This window comes from Periplaneta americana, chromosome 16 (assembly GCF_040183065.1).
Source record: "Periplaneta americana isolate PAMFEO1 chromosome 16, P.americana_PAMFEO1_priV1, whole genome shotgun sequence".
In the NCBI taxonomy this organism is placed as follows: Eukaryota; Metazoa; Arthropoda; class Insecta; order Blattodea; family Blattidae; genus Periplaneta; species Periplaneta americana.
In genome coordinates, this window is record NC_091132.1 from 157,395,624 (window position 1) to 157,415,050 (window position 19,427).

Sequence of the window (19,427 nt, forward strand, 5' to 3'; positions counted from 1 at the left end):
ACAAGACTTGTCAAATAGGATCACTTCAATAGCTTAAGTAACGCACAAAGTGACAAAAAAAATTGATTTTTCTTTTTGCCTTAACGAGTGCTATAAAACTAGTTAGTTTAATACAGAATGGCGAAATAAAACCGCAACTAAAAGTAATCTCAAATCTAATTCAAAGACGTAGCTACAAACATCACTGGTTCCAGATATAATGGATTATGCCATTACCAACCAATGCTTTCATTGAATGCCTCATGATTTTGTAAACATTACAGTTTTTTGTATCATGATAATGTTACATCATGAGTGATAATGCTTGTAATGCAATGAAAAAAGAGGAAGACAGGAGAAGTTTCTATGGAGTCTCCTCGGAAAATAAATTCGTATGTCAGTTAAAGAATACAAACAAATTATTCATTCCGTTCATATTAAAATTAAGAATCCCGAGTGAATAAGGTTTCCTTTAAAACAGGAAATTGTACATTTGATAGATTTCAGAAATCGTTAATTAAGGTGGTGTGTAATCAAAATGTATGGAATAGGTTGCTATTGTTCTTATGGGTTTACCTCATAGCTAAGAGATTTATTGGTGACGATGGCCAGAAAATCCTTCTTTCAGATCTTTCTTTCTCAAGCCATGACCGAATTTTGTAGAAAACGAAAACCCCAACCTTAAGTGCAACTGCAGCTGGAAAGAGAGGGTCTTGTTAGATATGATGGATTATTTATCTAAAGGATGAAAATAGGCCTTTTTACAAAATAATGATACATTATTATGTCAAACATAAGCCATTTGACAGAGTAATGATTGTCATATAAAGATAGAAGTGATTTATAATTTTCACTATTTTACGAAACATTTATTCTTCATTGAATAGTGTACGATTAATTTCTATATGTAAGAGTTGCAGGAAATAATCTGTTTCCATATTGATATTTATTCATTTTCTTCCATTCATTACACATAGTACAGTATAGTTCACATAACCTGTGACATTTCGTAGTCTGACGGCACAAAGCCTCATTTCACCCTGTTTGATATTTCATCACAATCTTCATGGTCATGAATGAGTACATATAAGGAATAACATGAAAAATATGTAAAATTATGGTTACCTTAATAACATTTTTACAACTACAGTGTATGACTACAAAAGTGCTTTTTCGTTTACCATAAACCAAGCACATAAAAGACAATTCGGTAATTTCATAGAAGACGGGCACTTGGTTGAATGTAGTAAGCATTACCAACTTTTTTACTTCAAAGTTAAATGTTAGTGACTTTTATATGTTAGTTCTAGGTTTTTATACTAGTTGTCGCCGTGATTTTCTTTTAATTTGATTGGTTAAAGTTGTCATTTGTTCTAGAATTTTCATTAATTTTGAATGGATAATGACGGTGTCAGTTGTTCTTGGTTGTTTGACGTGAGTGGTGTTATGTCGTGTCTGATGGCTAAAGCTACTGAAAGTTTTGTCATTTTATGATTTTCTTTCGATTTGATTGGTTATAGTCGTCACTTGTTCTAGAATTTTCATTAATTTTGCATGGATAATGACGTTGTCAGTTGTGATTGGTTGTTTGACGTGAGTGGTGGTTATATTATGTCTGATGGCTAAAACTATTGAAAGTTTGTCATTTTATGAAATTGTGAAAGATATGTGAACTTAGAACAAAGTATTAAATTTTGTGTCGATTTTGGTTTAGTTCTTTCGCTGGTGAATAAGAATTGTGTTGAATGTTGAGGAGAAAACTGTTTGTTATGTTGTTTAAAGGAATTATTTACTGAATTTTCTGTATAAGTTAAGGTGTAATAAGTGTTCGAAGAGAATTTCATTTAGTGTAAACACATGATTTATTTATGCGAAGTTGACTGTACGACAAAGTGTTGGTTAAGTGCTTTATTGCCTGCATAGTTTGTTTAAATTGCCTTAAAGTCTGTGTCATATACTTGAAGTGAAGTGGTTGTCGTTGAAGACTTCAATGAGAATTGACGTCAATGAGAAATGAATTTTATTTGTTAAGGTGATAAATTATGATTTGTTTTGTGTTTTAGTGATTTTTGGGTGTAAAGTGCGGAAGAAAACTGCCAGAAAAATACTGCCAACTATGAAGTTCGAATGCCACCAAACGCCAAAAAAATCAAAGGTGAAAAATTAATTATATTTTAATTTTTTAGAGGGCTTTTTCCTCTTTAAAAATTTAGATATATATTTGATTTTCCATCTTTTTTTTGTGATGTTTGGTGACATTTGAACTGTATAGTTGGCATAACGTTTTTGGTAGTTTTCGTCCGCCATGTTGGATTTTGCCCGTCTTCTAGGAAATTACCGACAATTCATATCAATAATTATGTCAATAACGATATGTAAAGTCGATATAGACTATTCCGATGTTACTTGTGCATAATTCACCAATGGCGTTCTTTCACAAATAAAGCCAGTTAACATAAACAAAAGTTGGTTAATCAGCTACAAAATTTATGACACATAATACTTAAGAATTCAAATCAAGTGGTTGTCTGGTATGACACACGTAGAATTATAATGAAAGTTATTCGACTGAACTCCTGAATTAGTTATACACGATAAAGAAGATATGTGACGGCCCCATATGCGACAAGAAATACGAGAAAATAGGTTTAGGATGGGAAGAGATGAGATAGAATCAATTTCAAAGTATGAATCAACTTAATCCTTAGTTGTGAATGCTCAAATTCAAGGTATGTATTTTAACTGTATAAACATTCTCGTTTTTGTTTCCGTACCAGGTTTATTGTGGACCACGCCAAAAAGTTTCCTACTGTGTTCTAGTGTCCAAGAAGTTTCAAGTTACAAGAGTGAGAGGAACACACCCCACAATCATCGCATTACCACATATTTTCGTCAATATTTTTGAAAACATTCTTTAAATAATCTTTAAAAAGAAACTCGTATCAGAGCTATCGGAATTGAAAGTCACCTCGCGTTTATAAGTTGTTAACCTACAAGACCTCGAGAACACATACCACAAAAACCGCATTAGAAATGTTTGTTGCTCATATCCTGCAGTACACGAGTACTTGAGTTATGCCTACCAGCGAAACGGATTTAGAAAGTGTCTCGGCTATGTGCAAGAGATCGTGGCTATTCAGACTATTCGGCTCATAGAGTCACTCAACACGAACACGGCATTAAAACAATCCCAGTCTCTTTGGCGAAGATCATTAAATTTTAGGAGCATTTGAAAGGTTCCTCGCCTGTGTGCCGGCGTTTATGTTTTCTTAGGTCACTCGAATCCGAGAAACACTTACCACAAACATCGCACTTGAACGGTTTCTCGCCTGTGTGCAGGCGTTTATGTCTTCTTTGGTCACTCGAATCCGAGAAACACTTACCACAAACATCGCACTTGAACGGTTTCTCGCCTGTGTGCACGCGTTTATGTCTTCTTTGGTCACCCGTACTCGCGAAACACTTTCCACAAACATCACATTTGAACGGTTTGTCGCATGTGTGCATGCGTTCATGTCTTCTTAGGTTACTCGAACACGAGAAACTTTTTCCACAAACATCACACATGAAAGGCCTCTCGCCTGTGTGTCGGCGATTATGCTTTTTCAGGGCCCCAGATAACGAGAAACACTTACCGCAAACATCACATTTGAACGGTTTCTCCCTTGTGTGCAAATATTCATGAGTTCTTAGGTTACTCGAAGACGAGAAACACTTACCACAAACATCACATTTGAACGGTTTGTCGCCTGTGTGCATGCGTTCATGTTTTGTTAGGTTACTCGAACACGAGAAACATTTTCCACAAAGATCACATATGAAAGACTTCTCGCCTGTGTGTCGGCGCTTATGCTTCTTCAGGGCCCCCGATACCGAGAAACACTTACCGCACACATCACAGTTGTAAAAAATGTCAGTGTGCAAGAGTTTATGCTTTGTCAGGCAACTGGAATTAAAGAAACACTTATCACAACTATCACATTTGAAAGGTTTCTCACCAATGAGCAGGTGTTTATGTCTTCCTACGTTACCAGAATACGAGAAAATCTTACAACAAATATCACACTTGAAAGGTTTCTCGCCTGTGTGCACGCAATCATGTATACTTAGGTTGACCGAATCCGTGAAACACTTACTACAAAATTGGCATTTGAAAGGTTTTTTCTTCAGTTTTGCCGAATTCGAGGAACGTATTTTAGGCAATTCAAATTCAAATTGCTTTTCATCGTCGTGAGACCGCAGAGGTTTTCCTGGGCAACCTGAATTCTTGGGAATCTCACACAAAGTCAAGTTCGATTCAAGTGCAAGACTGTCGAATTCTGATGACACAGTTCCCTCATTGGTAGCTGCAATCCTAAATAAAATATACTATCAGTCTATTAAAAACTCAAAACTACTGTAATACACATTCAATTACTGAATATTTAAATCAAAACAAACCATTTCCCCAGAAGGTACAGTGCCATTAGAAATTCATTCTTGTACATAATTCATGAGTAATGTTGAAAGTATCAAAATTCTCAACAATTTGGTTCTCACCTCTACAACAAATTTCATAAAGATTACACAACGTTTGTCAAATCTTAGGTAGCATTTATTTTTAACAAACATCTCTTCCCAAAATCATCTGATTTTCGTTTCTATTGAGGCAACCATGCTGGAAAGTTCTCGCTGCCTATGGAGTCGAGCATGCGTCAGGCAGAAGGGTGGGCGCGCGGAAGGAAGGCGGCAGAGAGGGAAGACTCAAGTCAGCGGGAGCTGGGGCGCGGCGCGGTGAAGGGAAAGAAGACTGAAGCTGGCCGGATTGGAAGGGACGGACGTAAGGGGAAAGTCTGGTTTCCGAAAAAGGAAGTAGTCCAACTGCGGCGGAGAGTGGAGAAACCTCTCGAGACAGATTGTTGCAACGAAACATCCAGAAAATCGAAGGTACGAGAATGTGTGACCTAACACATGTAAAGCGCGAGCACTTCAGAACAAAGTCAGTTTTTGTGAAGCATACGTGACCGAGCAAGGAAGCCAGCCTTTGAGACCGGGGTTCGACGTGAGTCAACTTGAGTGACTGTGGCAGCGCCCAGGCAGAAGCAACGCGTCCGGGAGTCTCGGGTTTGACACGCAGCGAACTTGAGTAACTGTGGCAGCGCCCAGGCGCAAGCAACGCATCCGGAAGTTTTGAGATCGAAGTCCAGTTGACTGTCTCTGGAAGACTAGGGTTCGATATATTGTGAACTCGATTGAATGAGCTAGACAACTAGCCAAGGCAAAAGATCTTTGAACTGACAATTTTGTTTTGTAAATACTGCTTTGTGAAAATTAATTGAGATTAGGAGTACATTGTTGTTCTCAATAATTCTAGTGAATTGTCATTGTCGTCTGTGGAGTGCAATAACGAATACTGTGCTGCTGTGTGGAGTGGAATACCCATTGTTGACGAGAGTGTTTAAATTCAGAAATAGAAAGCCATTATTGTTGTGAATAAAAGTAATATTATTGTTGAATTAAAAGTCACAATATATTTTTACGGCACAAACGTGATATTTTCTGCAATTATTTTGAAATTGAGTATTGCAAATGAGCTACAACTTTGTCTATCCATTATTATTGTGATATATAAATTGTTTATACTTTGTTAAGTTAGTCACTTCAAAATTTGGCATTGGAGCAATTCTGAGTACAGTTCGTAGTATTGCCAACAGTAATCACTCGAGAGGTTTTGATTTGAATAGAGAATATTAAAATTCGAGAGGGATTTAATTGAGTTTACACGATTAGGAGAAAGTATATAAAGATTAGGGAAAATAAAGTACTCTAATAACAATAAGATATTAACTGACTTAGGAAAAATCTATTTCACTAATGTTAGATTCAGGAAAACTTTTGAACAGAGCCGCCATTTCTAGTTGACTATCTATGCGGTAAAAAATGGCTATCGCAAAACAATTTTTACTAGGACTGTAAAGAATGTACAGGTTGAAATGTTGGAAAACAAAGAACAAATGGTAGAGAGTTGATAAAATCAGAAGAAAGTGTATAAAGATTAGATGAAATAAAGACCTCTAATAAAATTAAACAGGTATTAATTGACTTAGTAAAATTCTATTTCACTAATGTTACTTTCACTAAAACGTTTGAACAGAGGCGCCATTTTTAGTTGACTATCTATGCGGGTAACGATAGCAAAACATAATTTATAGTGCAGTAGCTAAAGAATCTGCAGTTTGAAATGTCGGCACACAAAGAAACGAATGCTACGCAACTGATAAAAAAGAAAGATATGCTAGGGAAGTGATAAGGTTGTAGCGATAAGCAGACATGATTGGTTGAAAGACATAGTTTCGTATCGTTTCATTGGTCAAAAGTATTATGACGTAGTAAGAGTGTAACAGTCAAGAGAGAATTTGTATTTGTATTATCTCTACCTTGGTATTTGTTGCTTTGCGAACGTTAAAAGTCTTCCACTTCTCGCCACCTGAGCAATTGCCGCTTCTACCTTACATGAAACAACAGCTCCATTATTCTTCACTTTCAGAACTTTCCTTGGCCACAATTCCTTCTCATAAGTAACTACCACATAACTATGTGCCTTTAGTATTAATTTAACACATCTGCCTCACGGTCTGTAAATATGGAGAGAACACTAGAAACATCACGAATTGTATTCAATTCAATTTCATCGCACTCATAGCCACTTGCAGGGAAGGTTGTTTTCCTTGTAACCTGAAGTTTTCGTTTTACAGGAACATCATTCATGCTACTACCATTGATGCTGGAACAGCCTGTTTCACTATTTACTGGACTATAATGTTAAATGGTGTTTTAGAATATACTGAGATACCGTATTTGCAGAAGTAAATAAACACATTGATCAAATTTTATTGAAACAAGTATTTCAAAATGAAATACAACTGTGGTCCACGAACAATTGTGGTATGTAGTTGAGGTCTGATTTCTATCCATGAGGTTAAACATTTTTCACGCAGAGTCCTTACATGAAAGTAAACACTATATAGCCAGGTTTAATGGTACAAAAGAATCATATATCTATAACTTACCAATTCTACAGAGAAGAGCTTAATAAAACAGACAAATACAAACTGAATGATTTCGCGTCTTCACACATTCAATACAACGATGCACATTGACTTTGGTAAGCATCCATATCATTGCCTCGTGTAATGGTAGATGGAAGCACACTATGAGGAATATAATTCCATCACAGTGGCGCCTCAAATGGCAAACACCGAACTCTTGGGGGACTAAGTAACACAAAATGCCTTTTGGACCATAGTTGGGCGCTTGGACCATAGTTACTGGAAATGACGGTGTTGAAGTATAAGAGAGATGATAGCTTTATTGCTAAGAACTCTGGATTAATAACATCACCAACAAGTGTCTTGTGTGAGTGAGACAGCAGGGCTAGGTCTATGTAGTGGAAGGGGAAACAGTGGCCAAACAGAAAGAAATCAGAACATGGTGGATCATTGTTTAGAACCATTGTATGTATTACTGCACTTGTAATTTAAGGGATGTGAAAGATTGATGTCTCTAACAAGATTAGAAAGCTTGAACTAACGGATGAACAAACAAATACATGAATAAACAAATAAATGAGGGAAATTAGACTTCCTAAATGTGATGAGCAGATCGCAGAAAAACTCTTGGAATGGACTCAAAATGGTAGTTTATTATTTACTACGGAATTAAAAAAACTTCAATTATAAACAAACTGTAGAAATTAAGTTAAAGATTTCAAGACCCTAGGATGCAATATAAGTAGCTGTATGTCCATCTAGATTATTTTCTTGAAAATCTAGGCACTTTTAGTGAAGAACATGAAGAAATGTTTGAACAGTACTTATGAAAACCAGATATCAAGAGAAGTGGTGTGTGAATGTGAAGTTCCTCTGAAGCTGCTTCTGAATAGTCAAGAAAACAGTCACTTCAAACACAATGAACTCTCTACGTGAAGACTAGTATACTACACTCACCTTTCGGCGTAAAACTCGTTGTCCTCTGCCGTCACTTCCATCCTTGGCTCCTCATTGAATTCAATCTGCTCACCCTACAAATACAGATGAAATAAAACAAAAAGTGAGCTCAATTTACGTGAACAAAAGAGCATCAATTTTAGTTGTCACACAACTGCATTTAAATCTTAATATGCGTAGTAGAATCTAAGGTAATAAAAAACATTTCTTGGGGCATATATTTCATGGGACATATCTTTTTCTTGTAGAACAGTTTTTTTTAACCTTTTTCAACATGTGGCACACTAAAGGTGTACCAGTAATTTAAAATGCCGTGGCACACTCTTATAATCTGTTGTTAAGACGGTTTTACGAGAAAATGAGTAGCCTACCGTTTTTTTAAGTTGTTTATTTTACGATGTTTTATCTAAATATCAGGTTATTTAGGGTCTGAATGCGATGAAGGTGATAATGCCAGTGAAATGAGTACGAGGTTCAGCACTGAAAGTTACACAGCATTTCCTCATATTGGGTTGAGGGAAAACCACGGAAAGACCTCAACCACGTAACTTGCCCCGAACGGGAATCGAACCCGGACAACCTGGGATCGCAGCCAGATCGCTAACTGTTATTGCACAAGTGTGAACAAATGAGTGTACTATAAAATACAAATAAATGAGGTATATGTATATGCATTAATATATTAAGTATAATATTTTCAATTTTATATGAATTACGAGTCAACATACCGGGAAATGATAGTATCATGTATGGTAAAAAGGTACATGGTTCAAACACGTTGAGAAAATAGATATTCACAAAGAGAAACAACACAATGTTTGTATTTTTATTTAATGTTTATAATAGAAACGCAAAATTTAATAACAGAAAAATATTAAAATGCAATATTAGTGTGAAAATTAACTTTGATACTTAGGAAATTTGAAAACATACAATATCAGTACATGTGTTTCTAATAGCATATAATGCAAGAAATATTTTGTTTCATAAAGCTAAGTAAAATAAGATGTTTTTCATCTTTGCACAATATCCTAATTTTACTGGTCTGGCTACCCTAGACGCGAGTCAGTCATTCTCTTCTCTGCTGTTCGCACATCTACACTGTGTTAACTGAAGGATGAGTTGAGCTGCATTCGGTATTCTTCCGCAAACCAGCGGATCTTTCAAGTGTCCCATGGCAAACTGGAGGAAAATGATTGCAAAAGAATAACTATTTAACTACTGTATAATAGCAGAAATTATTTATGGACGGATTTTAAGTGACGAATTTGGTGGATTTGATAAACTGTTTATGTTACGACACTTCACCAACTACAATGACTATCTAATATCTTAGTGGAGTGAAGGTGATAATGTCAGGACAATGATTTCAGTGTCCAGCGCCAAAAGTTACCCAGCATTTGCTCTGAATGGTGTAAGAAATAACCCCAGAAAAAACTTCCAACAGGTAACTCGTCCCCACCAGTATACAGACATCAGTGCAACAATTCTATGGTCAGACATCGTAATTATAACAAAATATTTTTGGACAAAAATTCGTACAATTCCCCTTCTTGTAACCTTGACTAAACTATATATTATTTTAATGTACTGAAGTACATATGATATTTCCATGCAGATATTCTGCGTCATCATACGATGAAAGAGTAATGGAACGGAGAGATTTGATTAATTTTTCTCCATTCCATTACTCTTTCATCATATGATGACGCAGAATATCTGCATGGAAATATCATATGTACTTCAGTACATTAAAATAATATATATGATATGCGTAAATCACTTCGTGATTTAAGACGGCGCATTCTGTCGGATCCCGGCCAACTAGTCACTCTTATGAGTGCACCTCAGCACATGTGTGGACTTCGGTCCTACGTTCATAGACATCTATGACGTAGTGCAGAAGCCGGCCACTAGAGGGAATCCAAGAGTTGGAACTTAATCTGAGACGATTCTGTCCAACGCTGGGGTGGAATCCGGTGTGGCTTAGTGGATAAAGCATCCTGGGTTCAAATCCTAGCGCTGGAGAGAGTTTTTCTCCGTTCCATTACTCTTTCATCGTTTGGCTAAACTATGTCATTGTATGGCTTGAAATTTTTACATTACCAGGCATATATATTGGTCTGGTTCAGAAAATTTGTTCTCCCATTCACTGAACTTGATAATTTGGTGTATACTCATAAGAAGTACAAAAAAAATCAAATTCATTATGTTTGTTTCCAGTATTTTTAAAATTGGTAAATTGGTGTTTCTAATTTTACGTTTGTCTTCTACCTGTATAAATACTAAATGCAATTCACTGACAGAATGTACCTGTAGGTATGTATCACAACATATTGCAGAATTTAGAACCTATTCTGGAATCCATTCAAAGTCAGCTACATATTTTATCGTAAAATTATGAAATATCTTTTCTTTACGGGTAAGATAATGTTTTACAAAGGATAAATTGCAAATATGTAAATATTTAAAACCAAATGGTGATAAGCAGATGAAGCCAGGAGATAATGTTTATACATAAATCTAAAGCAAACTCAATTATCTGGAAACGGTAAGAAGTATTACGAATTTTAGACAAAGACACAGAGAAGACAAAAAGAAGTCGCGTCCTTAAGGACATTTTTTTCAAACCCGCTGTGGGAATGCGCTGCTTGGCAACAATTAAGAGTAAGCATAACAAGGAATTTCCTTTTCGTATTTAAAACATAATTTGTGACAAAATTAAACACTAGTCTCTGCAACATGACATCACTTGTAATAAAAATAGTGGTTAGTTCCTTGTCTCTATCATAGAGGAAAAGGCACTACATGTACTGTTGTAAAGAGGTAGTGTCCGTTACAATCAAAATGCAAGACAAACAATGGAAGAACACATAGTGCATTCCTTGTCCTCCACTCACCTCAGGTTCACGTTTCACCACAGGGAACGAAATAGGCACTGGACCTTCCTCAAATTTTATCTCGGTTGTGAGATCATGGCTCTGGTCCTCATATTCCTCCTTTGTACCAGTCACATGCTGATCCACAAGATTCCGTTCCTGCAGTACAAACAGATATCTTAAATGAACAATTTATTACAGGGTGTTTGAAGACGATTTTATTGTTATCAGCTGCTCTCTATTTGTTGATATGCCTCAGCCTGATCACAATCCACAGCACGTGCTTTACACTATGAAGAATAGGGTCAGGATTCATATGGAAATGTACATTATCTGTGCAAAAACGTTTTTCAAGTGCAGTTTTAATAAATTAAGAGATTTTACTTGATTATTTAATGACGGTGTAACAACTACTATATTATTTAGCGTCGATGGGATTGGTGATAGAGAGATATTTGGCGACATGAGGCCGAGGATTCGACACAGATTACGTAACATTCACATTATGGTTCGGGAAAACCTCGGAAAAACCCAACCAGGGAATCAGCCAAAGCATGAACGTACCAGTTGGTAGAGCGCTGGTACGTTAAACCAAAGGTCCCGGGTTCGATGCCTGGCCCCGGAACAATTTTTCCCTCGAAATTATTCAAATCAACTTTACAGGGAGTTATACCTGAAAGCTTGATTTGCATAATCCACGTCACTATTCGTTAACAGAAAACTACAATTTAAGTCACACTGAGTTAGTGTGCACTCAACGTTGGTTGCTTGACGGATGTCAGCCCACTTAGAGGTCTGTGAATATAGAGGGTAAAATTGGATCAGTGTTTGGTAGAGTTACCGGGTAGCTCAGTTGGTAGAGCGTTGGTATAGGTTAAACCAAAGGTCCCGGGTTCGATGCCTGGCCCCAGAAGAATTTTTCCCTCGAAATTATGAATTACCTGCCTTTCATTATATACGCGCGTGATTGGAGTCATCTTCTAAAACAGTGATCGCCAAAAGCTGTGTTGCGACACATGCCCCTGTCTCCACTCAAGCGTAACCATGGCATCATACCTCCACCCTCTGTTTACAGCCTTCACTTAGATATAAGTAAAGACATTTATCAGCAGTCGACGTACGCATGTAATGTTACAAGTGTATAGGATAATATGTTTCGATGTCTTTTCGAAAACAGATAGTAAGTAAAAACGTAATTTTAAAGAGCATAGAAGGAAAAGTATTTATTTTGTGCAGATGGCAAAAATTTGAGATATTTAATTTGTTTTAAAATTTTAAATGAAGTATAAAAGAACAATGTACGTTGTCATTATTTTTCTTGTTATGAAGACTACCACGCCCTTACCTGTAACTTGAATAATAAATGAACAATAAAATGTAACGGCTTATATGTCTTAAACGGGGTAAAATACATCGACGTTTTCTTTCGACATATGTAGTGTAATTTGAATATTTCATTAATAAATAAACAATAAAAAATATCGCCTTCTATGTCTTAATCAGAGTAAAATACTTCAACGTTTTTTTTTTTTTTTAAGTATGTAGTGTAATTTACAACTTGACCAGTCTGGTACGTTTTTCTAATTTCAAATATCTGCTGATGTAAAGTACACGCTCTTACTATGGTAAATAAGAAAATAAATTTACTTTAGTCTATTAATAATATAAAAATAATTAATAGGACAATACAAAATCAACATGGAAAAAAGTGTATGTATAGTTTATAAGTAGAAGAATATTATATTGCTTTCGATTTTTTTTGTCACAGTCCGTCTCTGCACTGTTATTCACTGCATTACCTGAGGAGATACCCACTCCACCCCTCTCACTGCGATAGTGGTGTGCGGGTTGCATTTCTATTACGTCACAATTTCGTGGTGTTTGGCAACCACTGTTCTAAAACAACACATTACAAAGGGCGTAAAATAAATACGAAAATAGTTTCATCTCTGTGGTTTAATGACTCAGTGGTACAACAGAAAAAATTGATATTCTGTGTGTTGAGCTTTTTCTTTTAAATTTCAGTTTCTCATTTTGAAATTTTAAGCTAAGCTTCCAGAAAAGTTAAAAAAAAAAAAAAAAAAAAAAAAAAAAAACAGTATATTTTATAAAAGCTTCCTAAGATTATTTTCAGTGGATTTCTTATAAATATGATAAAACCTGCTTTAGACAGTAGGCCTGTATGCAGTTATGAGCATTAAAGTGTTTGTTCTGTATATCCATAAAAATGCTTGTTAATAATAAGGTTTCTTTTAGAAAAGTCACTGTTTGGCTTCATAAAGTCAGGAGCACCACTGTTAATTTTATAAGGGCCCGAATAGAAGGCGAACATGATTTCACATAGAAAACCCATTAGGATAAAATAAAACAATCAGAGCATGAGAGAAACTTGTATGAAATATCTTAAAAAAACAACAACAACGACATGTTTTGATGATATCGTTTTAAACATCGTTCAGTATTAACACAGAAAAAAATAATAAACATAACAGAGACTTCTGTTGGCTTAAAAATTAATAATAATCGCTAATAATTAATATACTGCTAAGCTGCTCGACCTTCTATACTATCCTACTGCAAATAAATGTGTGGTAAAACATGTAATTATATTTTATATACGCATCACAAATGATGAACCACATCATAGATCAACCTTGGTAATCACAATTTAATCTCATAAGTTACATTGCAAGCCAGCGTACGAAGTGTCGATCCTGTACATAGTTTACAAAATATGTTTAATTTTAGACAAATCACAAAGAAAAAAATTACACACATGTTAGATAACTAAAGAGGTCGCAAGTTGTAGTTGAAGGCATATTTGCTGCACCATATGCATGGTACAGATATCAAAATAGCTTAATTTATAACAAGTGTTGCAATAGACATGTTGTAAAATGTTAAAAAGTGACAATGGTTTATGAAAGTAAGTTTCAATAAAGCTTCCTCGACACTATATATTAAATTAAAAACTCTGATCAACTTTAAAATGGTTTTCCGTGATATATAATTTATGTACATAATGTGTTATGGTGACAAATAAGACAGGACGTCCAAGATTTTTTTTTTTTTTTTTGTTTCATTAAGTCCAGTGAATATAAATTGAAAGCTGAACACTTTATGTCGTAAGGTAAATTTATATTGCTGTGACTGGAAGGAAAAAGGTCTTAAGTAAAAATTTTATACTTTTCAGGAGAGCAGTAGAAAAATTTAAATTGGTGTCAATTATAGAGTTTTTTTACTTAAGAGGTTTTTCCTGGATATTATTTGTTCATATTTCTTCTAAAATAGGTAATGTTGGTCATTTAACAAATTTCTTGATTATTTCCAAAAATAGCCGCACTTAAGCCCTTTTAATACTAGAAGCCAAACTGAGTAGAACGGACTATTAAACATAAGACCTTTTTCATGTAAAAGTAAATGAGACATATAAATTATTAGGAATGCAAAATCGTTCTAAAGCTGGACTGTTTACCCTGGTGCTCGAAGTTTTAAAAGGAAAGGGCATCATTATGTGATAAAATGGCTAAAATACAAGTTAGACCTTTTTAATAGGGAAGTAAGGAATGTAAACATGTGATGGTTTGTAAGAAATAACGTATTAAATAAATATTCTTAAGCCCTTTATTCTGTGTGTGCTGGATTCAAAAAGTACTTAGGACATTTGGTAACGCTCTATAAATCCAGTCAGGAGTCTTATTTGACTTTAGCCATTTTACCAGATTGTAGAGAATTGTTTCCGCTGTCAGAATATATAAAAATCTCATTTTTACGAAAAATGACTTAAGACCTTTTTACTTCCGGCAACAGATTTATATAAATGTCGCATAGGTTGAACGAGGATTGAGCGTATTGTCTTCCTGCACTTTCAGCCATCTTACATGTCATACAAATATAACTTACGAGGCATTACGAACGTTCCGCGCTAGTTTGCAATATTCCAGCGGGATGGTTGTGCAGGTATTTAAAATGTATATATTCATAGCTATCGATATAACATAACGAATGTTTCGCGTTAGTTTCTAATGTTCGAGCGGGAATTCGTAGTTGTGGAAATGGCTGCAGTAGGTGATCGTATTAATATTAGAAACCTCAGCATTATTAATAGTGAAAATGAAGCGCAACAGTGGTGCCGGGAGAAAGGTCTGCTTCCCGCAAATATGGAGTGTCCACTTTGTGGGGAGTTTTCGTACTCCCAAAAAATAAGGGAGTGCGATGAGACGAATGTACCAGATGTAGCGGAGTCAACGATCGCGGATTGGTTTTCATACTTGAGGGAAGTGCGTAGAGGTAAGAAAATAAAGTGTTATGGCAGATTGGGTTAATTCAGGATTTTACTGACAGGTTAGGTTAGTTTAGGATAGATAAGATTAGTGTAGGATTTCAGTGACAGGTTAGGTTAGCTTAGGTTTTTATGATGCGTTACGTAATTATTTGTGACAGGTTAGGTTAGTTTAGGATTTTAGTGACAAGTTAGGTTAGTTTAGGATTTTAGTGACAGATTAGGTTAGTTTAGGATTTTAGTGATAGGTTAGGTTAGTTTAGGATTTTAGTGACAGGTTAGGTTAGTTTAGGATTTTAGTGACAGATTAGGTTAGTTTAGACTTTTATAATGCGTTGCATAATTATCTGTGACAGGGTAGGTTAGGTTAGTTTAGAGTTTTGGTTAGGTTAGGTTAGTTTAGGGATTTGGTTAGGTTAGATTAGATTAGGTTAGATAAGGTTAGTGTAGGATTTTAACGACAGGTTACGTTACCTTAGGTTTTTATGATGCGTTACGTATTAGGTTAGTTTAGGATTTTTGTAACAGGTTAGGTTAGTTTAGGATTTTAGTGACAGGTTAGGTTAGTTTAGACTATTATGATGCGAAGCATATTTATCTGTGACAGGTTAGCTTAGTTTAGGGTTTTGGTTAGGTTAGGTTAATTTAGGGTTTAGGTTAGGTTAGTTTAGGTTTTTATGATGCCTTAGATAGTTTTAGCTTTTTTATGCCTTGTGTAGGCAAATCTGCGGCAGGTTAGGTTGGGTTAGTTTAGAATTTTAATGAGAAGTTGGGTTAGGTTAGTTTAGGCTTTTTTATGCTTTGCATATACGAAACTGTGCAAGGTTAGGTTAGGTTAGTTTAGTATTTTAGTGACAGGTTAGGTTAGTTTAGACTTTTATTATGCGTTAAGTTAGGTTAGGTTAGGTTTTTGTAGGCTTTTATTTGCTATAAGTTTTATTTTCTTTCAGGCAGTGTGGATCGCCGTTAGAAGAACGAACCTAGAATTGGAGGGCCAAGTCATATAGTAGAAATTGATGAATGCAAGATGGGACGTAGAAAATTTGAGGCTGGTGGTCGTATTGTGGAGGGTTCTTGGGTTTTGGGCATGATAGATCGTGAGACGAAGGAAGTGCGATTGGAGATTTGTCCGAATAATAACAGGGTAAAAGATACTTTGCTTGGTCTTATTGGGAAACATGTCGCTTCTCAAACCACAATAATGACGGACCGCTGGAAGGGATATGAAGGCCTGGATATTAACAATTTCCGTCATTTGACTGTGAATCAGAGCCTCAACTTATTTGATCCGGAAAGCGGTGCATGCACGAATTTGATCGAAAACGCAAGCGAGTGAGTGTGGCTGTCGTGAAGTAGTGATTTTTTGTTTTTTACGTTGGCAGTTCCAGTACGTCATTGTCTAACATAATGGCGGGCTTCGAAAGAAAGTTCAGTTGTGAAATTTATGTGTTTATTGTAGTATTATATGCTCTAGTTGAGTGTTTTTAGTGCGTATTGAATTAATAACAGTTCTGCGTTCTTCACATTACATCGTATCGTGTGTTTCATGTGACTAAAATCGTTTCAATGACTAGAAAACAGAACGTTTGCACTGACATTACGTTGGACGTGTCATTTCACAGGTAATTTGCCACATATCTCTACAATTAGTTTACTTGTAACAATTACCAATAGAATGCTTAGGTTTTAAAATGCATCTCCACAAAAATTCCATCAAATTCGCTTTGTAATTCGAACATTTTGTATTGCAAAATCGTCGCAATCCGCTCAATCCTCGTTTCACTGTCGCATATACAAAACAGATAGTAATGGCTTATAATATACCTCTAATATAGGTTTCTTCTCATCCTCAACTGTGTCGTCACTTGTTTCTAGAGACAGTGGGTCGACCTCGAGTTCCGCCTTTATCACATCCATGGTAACTGAAAGAATTAAGCAACTGACATCCATTTGCAGATCGTAAGCTGTTGGGAAAACGTCCTTACTCGTTGTTACAAACTGTGATTTTTACGGCGAATATGGAGCACTACGTTATGATCCATATGAATATTGATATTTACGGGGAAATTATGTGCGCTGCAATCAGAAACAACTTACATTGAAGTAATACAAAGACCGTAATCAATCTAGAATGATAATATATTCAAGATTAAAGCCCATGTTTACTTACAATATATACTTCCAGGAAATGTACTTCAGTGTCCCAAATGAAGTAAGATGCAGAGACGAGTTCGCGTGACCACTGAGATCTAAAGGGCAGTGACACTATCATGCAAACAGTATATAGGCATGCATTATGTCCAGAAAGGAGAATAAAATAAGTTTAATTTATAATGCTAGTTTAATGCCATTTTATTGATAGTAATGCTTGTACTTACAAATTTACTTGGTTTCTACAAAGGGTAGTTTGCATGCAATGTAATAAGAAATAATAATAAATATGACTACAAAAATGCTTTTCGATTCACGATAAACCAAGAATGGAAAAGACAGCACATATCGATAAGTATGACAATAATGATATGTGAAGTCGATACTATGTATTCTGATGTTACTTGTGCATAACTCACCAATGGCGGTCTCTCATGAGTACAAGCCAGGCAACATAAACGCAGATTACCCAACTACAAAATTTATGACAAAGAATATTTAAGTAATCAAATCACGTGGCGGTCTGATCAACTACACAGAGCAAAATACTAAATGTGATTCTGTTGAATTTTATAATTAGTTAGACACGATGGATGAAGAAGATATCATTTTACCGCTTAATTGCCATAATACTACGAGAATATAGATTTATAATGGCAATAGAGTGCATCAACTTTCATGTTCTAGGCAAGTTTCTCGAATGCTCACCTTCAATGTATTCAAATCAACTTGACAGGAAGTTATACCTGAAATCTTGATTTGCATTATTATTATTATTATTATTATTATTATTATTATTATTATTATTATTATTATTATTATTATTATTATTGACGGTTGTCAGAGCACTTTGAGGTCTGTGGATATAGAGGGAAAAGTTGGATCGGTGTCGGGTAGAGTTTCCGGGTAGCTCAGTTGGTAGAGCGTTGGTACGTTAAACAAACATGTCCCGGGTTCGATGCCCAGCCCCGGAACAATTCTTCCCTCGAAATTATTCAAATCAACTTTACAGGAAATTATACCTGAAATCTTGATTTGCATTATTATTATTATTACTATTATTATTATTATTATTATTATTATTATTATTATTATTATTATTATTTATTTATTTATTTAATCTGACATGATTAAGGCCATAGGGCCTTCTCTTCCATCCTACCAGACAGCACATATAAGTACAAAAAAGAAAAACAAACACCGATGAAAATAATACATATTAAATTAAAGCCCTATACAGGGTCAACAGGGTCAAAAGAACACTATAGAGCTCTCATCGAGCTAATACAAGAAAAAAGAAAGAAAACAGAGATAGCAATGATGATGGTGATAACCAGGGAAAGGATTTATATGTAAATACATATTTACTTATAAAGCTAATATAATTTATATTTTGCATTATCTTTATGTTTCACAATGTGTAGGGTTGAAAAATCCTACTTTTATTTTCCATATTTTTCCATATTTTAGAGTTTAGTACATATTTTCGTTAATTTCCATATATTTTCCATATTTCATATAAAACAGTCCATATTATATTAGGTTTAACAATAAAACAAAACAAAATTCCATTAACTTTTAAAAATACATTTCAACAATAGAGATTTAAACACATGTTCAGTAATCCCTTTAACATCAGAGTTATTTGAAAATTAGCAGTCCTATCAACAATGGGAAAGTAAGTTACAAAACTGTATTAATTTAATTTAAAATTTTTAACAGACTTCAGTTGTGCAGCTCAACAGTTAAATGCCAGTCAGAGTACACATAGGTTCAGTTTTGTAAATCATACTATAAAGACGGTAAATATGCCAAAAGTACGTCATTCAGTCAATTTAAAATCAAAACTAACAAGTTACATTTCAGAATTTAAAGAAGATGGTTTATCAACTGACAATAAAATATTATTTTGTAATTTGTGTCAGTGTGCAGTATCATCTACACAAAAGTTCCTGGTGCAACAACACATTACAACTAGTAAACATCAGGCCAACAAACAACTAAATTCCAAGCAGAGACAATTGTTTTTAACACAACCAACAACATCGAATGTAAGATCTGAGTTTAACATCGACCTGTGCCGTTCTCTCATCTCTGCTGATATTCCTCTCTACAAACTAAAGAATAAGGTCTTCAGGGAATTCCTTGAAA

The 19,427-nt window shown here is 35.1% G+C and overlaps 1 protein-coding gene across 2 annotated transcripts; it reads right to left on the minus strand.

Moving 5' to 3' along the window:
* Window positions 1–693: 693 nt before the first annotated feature.
* On the minus strand, window positions 694–17,691 carry LOC138691542 (zinc finger protein 726-like). Of its 2 annotated transcripts, none has more exons than XM_069813585.1 (5): window positions 17,504–17,691; window positions 16,950–17,047; window positions 10,865–11,002; window positions 7,965–8,038; window positions 694–4,333 (listed from the first exon to the last, which is right to left on the minus strand). In XM_069813585.1, the coding sequence occupies exons 2-5, from the start codon at window positions 17,040–17,042 to the stop codon at window positions 3,199–3,201; spliced, it is 1,440 nt and encodes a 479-aa protein (XP_069669686.1). In that variant the 5' UTR covers window positions 17,043–17,047; window positions 17,504–17,691; the 3' UTR covers window positions 694–3,198. The 2 variants fall into 2 exon arrangements, with proteins under 2 accessions (XP_069669686.1, XP_069669685.1); XM_069813584.1 differs by lacking the exon at window positions 17,504–17,691 and adding an exon at window positions 17,296–17,487.
* Between the last annotated feature and the right edge of the window lie 1,736 nt (window positions 17,692–19,427).

Coding starts and splice junctions, on each gene's coding strand:
- LOC138691542 (XM_069813585.1), bottom strand. CDS start 17,042: ATGGATGTGATAAAGGCGGAACTCGAGGTCGACCCACTGTCTCTAGAA. Junction 11,003..16,949: donor AGAAGAAACCTATATTAGAG/GTATATTATAAG, acceptor TTTGTACTGCAG/GAACGGAATCTTGTGGATCA. Junction 8,039..10,864: donor TGGTGAAACGTGAACCTGAG/GTGAGTGGAGGA, acceptor CTGTATTTGTAG/GGTGAGCAGATTGAATTCAA.